This window comes from Dermacentor silvarum, chromosome 7 (assembly GCF_013339745.2).
Source record: "Dermacentor silvarum isolate Dsil-2018 chromosome 7, BIME_Dsil_1.4, whole genome shotgun sequence".
NCBI classification, from domain to species: Eukaryota; Metazoa; Arthropoda; class Arachnida; order Ixodida; family Ixodidae; genus Dermacentor; species Dermacentor silvarum.
In genome coordinates this window covers 81,079,014-81,086,597 of record NC_051160.1, presented here as the reverse complement: position 1 = coordinate 81,086,597, position 7,584 = coordinate 81,079,014, and the positions used below count along the sequence as shown (strand labels likewise).

The 7,584-nt window shown below is 48.4% G+C and overlaps 1 protein-coding gene across 1 annotated transcript in view; it reads right to left on the bottom strand.

Moving 5' to 3' along the window:
* The window catches only part of LOC119458992 (steroid transmembrane transporter SLC22A24), a 24,307-nt gene extending 17,331 nt beyond the window's left edge, over positions 1-6,976 (bottom strand). The window contains exon 1 of the mRNA XM_037720843.1: positions 5,437-6,976. Within this exon, the coding sequence (XP_037576771.1) occupies positions 5,437-6,976 (1,540 nt within the window). The remainder of the gene's footprint in view (positions 1-5,436) is intronic.
* Positions 6,977-7,584: the final 608 nt, after the last annotated feature.

The following is a 7,584-nucleotide window of genomic DNA, read 5'->3' as shown; positions in this document are numbered from 1 at the left end:
CTTCCATTGGTATCGGTAGCCCGCGGCCGGAATGAACCACGGCCTCGAGGTTAGCAGGTAACGTCAGAGCCCCTGGAATAACACGGTGGGTACGAATACGCATTGTCGCCGTTGAATCTTTATAGACAGTTGCTACGATATTCACATACGCTTCCTGTTAAAACGAGATCGCGGGAACGAATCCCGGCCGCGGCGGCCGCACTTCGATGGGGGCCGAACTGCAAAAACGCCCGTGTACCGTGCATTGGGTGCATTTTAAAGTACCCCAGGTGGTAAAAATTAATTCGGAGTCGCCCACTACGGCGTGCCTCATAACAAGATCGTGGTTTTGTCACGTAAGAACCCCAGAAGTTAATTTTAATTTTCTTTGTTTGCATTGGCTACGCAGTATCAAGGCGTACAGGAAGCGTACGTTAATACGTCTGCAAATGGCTGTAGGAATAAAGCTAGAGAAGAACTTAGGAAGAGCGCAACGAGCAGTGAAAAAAAAAATGATATACGCGTAAGGTCGAGAAACAGGAAGAGAGAAGTGTAGATAAGAGAGGAGGCGGGGGTAGTCGATATTATAAGCACAATAAACGGAGCTGTACAGGCCGTGTAATGCGTAGGACAGATAACCGGTGTACCATTATAGTCATACAATGAGTGCAATGGCCAGAAAATCGTAGTCGTGAACGGCAGAAAATGCAGTGATGTGATGAAAATAGGAAATGCGTAGGCATGAGATGGGCTCAGCAGGCGCAAAACAGAGATAATTGGAGATCACTGCGAGAGAGAGAGAGAGAGAGAGAGAGAGAGTTAACTTTATTAATGGTCCTGAAGGGGCCTGGGCACCCCTTACGGGGGCCGGCCCGGTGGCTCCACCCATGTGGGGACTGAGAATCGGAGCTCGCCAGCCACCTGTTGGGCCTTCTGGACGGCCTGGTGTTCAATTGAAGGGCCCTGTCGGGGCTCCTGAGGTGGTTGATCCAGTCGTCCTCGGTGGCAGGAGACCCGAAGCAAGCGTTTAGCGCGGGACACTGCCACAGCATGTGATCTAAGTCGCACTTTGGATTTTGGCATTTAGGACATTCTGGCCTTATATCTGGGAGGTATTTGCTGCATATATAGGGGTTGGGGTAACTGCGCGTTTGCAGCAATCTAAGCGTTAATTGTTGTGCTTTATTTAGTGTTGGGTGAGGTGAAGGGAATTCCTTTCTCGATAACTTATAGTGCGAGCAAATCTCGTGATAGGAGAGGAGTGGCTCCGGGTGCGTGTTGGGGCTCCCAGTCGGTGAGCCGGCCCGCGTCCCCGCGCGGCGCGAGATACCTTCGTCTTGCAGTGGACATAAGTAGGCAGAGGATGATGAAGACGATGACGACGCAATGCCGCATAAATTTGTGCTGGGTGTACTGGGTAAGGCGCACCGCAGTGAGTTTAGGAGATTAAGTATTTCATATATCTCGATGACTTCTTCTTTTTCTTTTTCTTCTTCTTCTTCTTCTTCTTCTTCTACTTCTTCTTCTTCTTCTTATTATTATTATCCTTGGAACAGCCTTTGACGCTAAAAAATTTTGTGGATGCTTTTATCGAGCTCAAGTTTTTATCGAGCTTACACTGGGCAAATAATCGACTATTGAAAGCTATCCTAGAGAAAGACGAACTTTGGAAGAAACGATGTTGAAAGCATCTAGAAGACGAAGCTTTGAAGAGTCTTTACTGAAACGCACGAAACAATGCTACAGCAATGATGCGCTGTTCCAAGAGATGCTATTTTAGCGGTGAATTTCCTTTTTCGCGTGATAAACCAGCAAAGGTGTGGCCTCTACTGATTGAGATTAGGGAACAAGTCCTACTTAGATCCGGTACTAAATTATTTCGGTACTCCACCACAAGCGGTGGCTAATTGTTTCAACGACTGATTTTCTTCTGTGGCGACAGATATGGGAACGGTCTTTAATCTAACGAGCCTTATCGCAGCTAGCAGTTCAGCATCCGATTCGGCGCTTCTGCCCACGATGGTGGAAGACGGCTTGTTTTGATATAAGCCGTTGTATAACAAACTGTTGTACAAACAAACGTTGTATAACAAACTGTACGTTGTATGCGGTATCACGCATACAACGTACAGCACAGCATTCGTTGCAATAAAGAACAAGCAGAAAGCGAGCATCCAAACCACATCATTGATAGTATGGCGCTCCTGATAACAATGCGAAGCATTTAGCTCTCCCCGCATACGTTTCCCGGTAAAGAATACTGTTGCGCAAGCTGCCGCGGAGACGGCAACTTGCGACGTGGGGAGTGACGTCACTAGCCTGTCATATGTAAAAGAACCAGTCTAGCAACTAATTTAGCTATTGTTGCAGCACCGCTATGGGTAGGCAATGTATAGGTAGGACTTCCGCGGAGCAGCGTGAATACGAGGAGCTGCAAACGGTAAGAAAACTGCAATACGACCAGCGGTGGCATGTTGCCAAAGTTGCCAATAATCCCATTACTACCATTACTCTAAATTACCCCTAGTAGCATTTCTCTAAAGCAATATAGCATTGTCTACCCCCTTCAGCAGTTGTAGCCGTGATTTTCAACAACTTAGCCGGACATACACTTTTGCAGGGCCTGGATGGCGAGTCACTTTTTTTTTATATGCCTATTCGCGTGGTTTAACATCCAACAGCAACACTGAGAAGCGCCCCGTTTTGCGTTCCAGATTAATTTTTACCTGACGTTCTTTTACATGCAACGGAGGAGGAGGAGGGATACACGTTTATTAAAGCTCAGGAATTTCGGGTGGTGGGCGGTGTCCTGAGTCTAGGATCCCGGTGGATTTTGCTGCCGTCGTCGCCCGGTGGCTGGTCCTCAGGACGAGAGCTGGTCAGCTCTCTCTCTCTCTCTCTCTATCTCTCGCACTGTTCGTCAGAGGGATTAGGAAATACATCTATGTTGGGGTTACGCTGGAAGACCAGTCTCATGGGGCGGAGCGCGGTATGCTCTCCACAGATGAGGGCACAGGAAAGTGTAGAGAGTACGGAATATGATGTGTAGCCAGGTTGGGAGTGGACAAGTGTTAGTCTGAAGCTGCTTCGTGATCTTCTTTTGCGCTTTGATGAGGGAACTGTGTCCCGAGAGGTATGTTTTACGAGATTGTCTGTGGTGCTGGGCGATTTGGTAAGTGACGATCGGTTGGTCAAACCTCTGCAGGTCGCCCCACGGTACCCGGCCGCGGCTAACTCTCGGGCACTCCTGCAAACTACGAGGTGACGTTCTTTCTTTCTTGTCCTTTCTTCCTTTTCCTTTCGTTCTTTTCCTTTCGTTCTCTTTCTTTTCTTCTATCTATCTATCTATCTATCTATCTATCTATCTATCTATCTATCTATCTATCTATCTATCTATCTATCTATCTATCTATCTATCTATCTATCTATCTATCTATCTATCTATCTATCTATCTATCTATCTATCTATCTATCTATCTATCTATCTATCTATCTAGCCGCCTACGTCTTGGTGCTCTCATGGTCGTGTTGTTAACTTGGTAGGTACCAAAATTGGCATAGTATAACAGGAGCGTATGACGAACATAAATGATAGGTCATGACATAAATGTCATGACATGCATGTCATGTAGTTCATGACAATGACAGCGAATAAGATTAACACTCAAAAGTCATTGAAATAGGTTCGGACATGGGTACTAAGTGAAGGAAACACTAAAGGATGCTTGTAGAAGTCATAGTCATGAGCATGACTCAGCAAAAATGACAATGACTCAACGAAAAAAGCTTAACACTCAAAAGCCACTGAAATGGGTTCTGATGTAGGTACTAAGTGAAGGAAACACTAAAGGATAATGGTAGAAGTCATAGTCATGACCATGACTGAGCAAAAATGACAATGACTCAGCTAAAAAAGATTAACACTCAAAAAACAATGAAATGGGTTCGGACGTGGGTGGGTACTAAGTGAAGGAAGCACAAAAGGATGGTGGTAGAAGTCATAGTCTGAGCATGACTCAGCAAAAATGACAATGTCCCAGCGGAAAAAGATTAACACTCAAAAACCACTGAAATAAGTTCGGACGTGGGCACTAAGTAAAGGAAACACTAAAGGATGATGGTAGAGGTCATAATCATGACCATGACTCAGAAAAAATGAGAATAACTCAGCGAAAAAAAGATTAGGACTCAAAAAACCAATGCAGTGGGTTCGGACGTGGGCACTAAGTGAAGCAAACACAAAGTAATTGTGGTGGAAGTCATAGTCATGAGCATGACTAAGGCTTTCGCCTTAAGGTCTCTTAGGTGTAGCTAAAGGGACACCTGAAGACTGAATGTCATGACATGCGTGTCATGTAGGTCATGAAAGAGCCGCCTACGTCTTGGTGCTCTCATGGTCGTTTCGTTAACTTGGTAGGCTCCCCCCGCACACTGCTTCCACATTCCCACAGGGCGTGGGATCTGCCGGCTTTTTTAAACAGTGTTACCACTGTACTGTTGCCACCCCTGCCAGGTACTATTGCCGCCCCCGCCATTGCTAATCCATGCGCGTGCTTCATACGGCGTCTGATCGGGGCTTTACCAGTAATGGCACAACAATAATGAGACGTTAAAGCGTCCTATACTGCGCATGCACCGAATGAATTAGATAGCATGCACACACTGGCAACCGCTGGTTGCTGGACACCAAGGAAAAAGTGTGCGATGCAGACAGGCCATGCATTGTTTTGCTAATAGGGCGATTGTCATGGTAAAATAAAGGTTATCATTGGCTTCTTCTTATTGCTTATCGCAAATGTCTTGAAGGTTTTCTTTAAGACAACCCGGGAACTAGCACAGGGCAAAATGCTAACTTCTGAAAGTCGTCGTCCATTACATTCCGACAGACGACCAGCAAAGCGTTGCACTAAAACCAGCGCTTTCTTTTTTTTGTTTTATTCATGCGGGAGGAAAATAGAGGCAATTTAAAATCTCGAGTAGTCTATACAACTTGGATAAATGAAACCGTGCAAGCAGCAACTCTAGGAGTCTTCTTAACATACGTCGCAGGTGATGCCCACTGACACATGCGCCACCACGAACACATCGATCATCGTATACAATACTATGCTATATTTGTTCGTCTCTTTTGACCTCACCATCTCAGGCACACACTCGAATAACTTCGACTTTACGATGCACGCGATTTGTTTGTTTGTCATCTACTGCACCTTCTGTCGCGCGCCACTTGTTTAACCCCAAGTCTTGCCCGGCTCTTCCGTGTAGTTTGGCCAGGCGTCATCGTCATCGCCAATGTTTTCTTCATAAGCTCCACGTCTTGTTTGGTATTAGGGGTTGCGGTGTTAGAGCTCACGGTCGTCTTGGCGCACTCGACCGTCGTGGTACGCGGAAGGCTACACATCGCCAGCAATGAGCCGAAGAGCAACAACGCCGGTAGAGCGAATGCGATATCATAACGTCCCTCGAGGTTGAGCAGAAGAACCATGGCAGCACTGGCGGCACCGAATACACCGCAGCCGAAGCCGCAGCACGTGGTCAAGCCGCGCACGGCGGTCGGGAAGAGTTCCAGGGAGTAGCAAGGAACAATGATGGCGGTGACTACGTATAAAACCTTTGTCACCACCAACAGAACCTTGCTGACGATCACCGGCGCACCTACGATTGCGATGCTTAGTAGGCAATGGAGTCCAAATAGCAGCCCGAACAGTCCGGCGATTGTTGATAGCATGGTTACCTTCCTGATCAGAACATTTGTAGCGGCGTACGCCAACACAGCCGCCCCGAATGCGAACCAGTGAAGCGCCGGATCGTCTTCCCAGATCGGTGAAATAATTGTGCTGTAGTAACCGAAGAGCGTTGTAAAAGTGCAGGCAAATATAATCACCGCGTGCTTTCGGATGGCCGATTTGCCCAGCATGGCTGCCTCGGCCGACGTAGGCTCCCCAAAGGGGCCGTCGATGTCTGCCTTTAGTCTCTCCAGCAGGCACATCGTGTTCGAGAGAGGAAAGTGGTTGACCTCGGCGGCTGCCAGCATGATGTTTTTCGCTTCGGGGAGCTTGGACTTCGCCACAAGCCAGCGCGGTGACTCATCAATGAAGCAGAACGCTGGCAGCACCAACAACGCTGGCAGGAGGAAGAGCGCTAATCGGAGCTGCCAGTCTAGCTCGGCTCGCTCCAGGACTGCCATCGACAGATCGGAAGAGAAGACACCGAACGTTGAGGCAAAGACGTTCAACAGAGGCCTGTTTGCGTGAATGGATACCTCGAAGAGGATTAAGGAGGCGACGGTCATAGCGACGGCATTGGAGCCCGCTGCGAAGAATAACGTCGCTGCGAACACGGGGTAAGCAGTGGAAACGCACAAAATGACAGTCGACAGCAGCATGACCACCAGCGACGGCATCACTACAGACTTCCGACCAATGCGGTCTGCAAGGTATCCGGCTACAGTCACACACAAAGCGGTTCCAAAGTTCTGTACCACGATCATCACGGCGATGAGCGACTGCCTCGAGCAGACCATGTTCCACGTGGTCACGGCACTCTCCCTGGGCCAGCGCTCTTCGTACTCCCAGTCCAGGCAAAGCACAGTCGTCGCGTTGTCGGGCTGCTCGGGATTTTCGTACATGCTACATTGGCTTGGCTTTCCAGACGCGTCCAAAGGAATAGCCGCATTCCTCCAGTCAGCCTGGGACACGTTGGAATGCGGCGGCCTCTTGCACCAGTGTCCGACGTCGGTCGAGATTAACGGCACGATGTGTATGTTGACCGCCGCGATGTACACACAAATGGCGGCGATGAACAACATCCGCTTCTGCACCATGCCATTTCCAATCGCGTCGAAACAATCAAAAGACTCGCTCACGTATAAATACTTGGTTGTGAGGTTCTGCGGGAAAAGAATACCCATGCTTCTTCTTTCCTCCTGGTTCTCTTCTTCTTCACCCACTCCTCGTGGATCGTCCCGCAAGAGGCCGAATTTGTCAAGCAAATACATCGCGAACAAAAATGAAACCTTCTTTTTATTACTACCGTGGGCTGGAGATAAAGGAAGTTCGCATCAACAAAACTGACGCTACCGCTGTACCATTGAAAAGAGGGCACGTTATAGGGTCAGCCGAGCGTATGCGCAATGATATTTTAAGGGTGGAGCACTTTAGGGGCCCGAGCTGTCAGCGTCATCGTCTACCGCGTGATCACGCTCAAAAGAAGTGCTCAAAACAGGGTCAAAACATATACAGAAATTATCAAAACCGGTTCAAACTAACATGATTCAGAATAATTTAGAAGACGGGAATAATCAAGCATTAAGCGCATTAACTAACAGAAATTCGTTAAGATCACTTCTATCATCGTCAAAGCTTTGGCTCCATGTGCGCGGCGGTTACCCACCTCCTCCGTCTCTACACCAACACGGTATTGTGCCCGGTCATACTCAGACACTTTAACCCGGCATTCTCCGGGGCCTGCCCACACTGTGACCATCCGTTCGCGGACCCCTTCCACATGGTGTGGGCCTGCGCATCAAACCCGACGGTCCCGCCACACCCCTTCCCATTCCCCCCTACCCGAGAGAGCTGGGAGGCTGCCCTGCTCGGCTGTTCG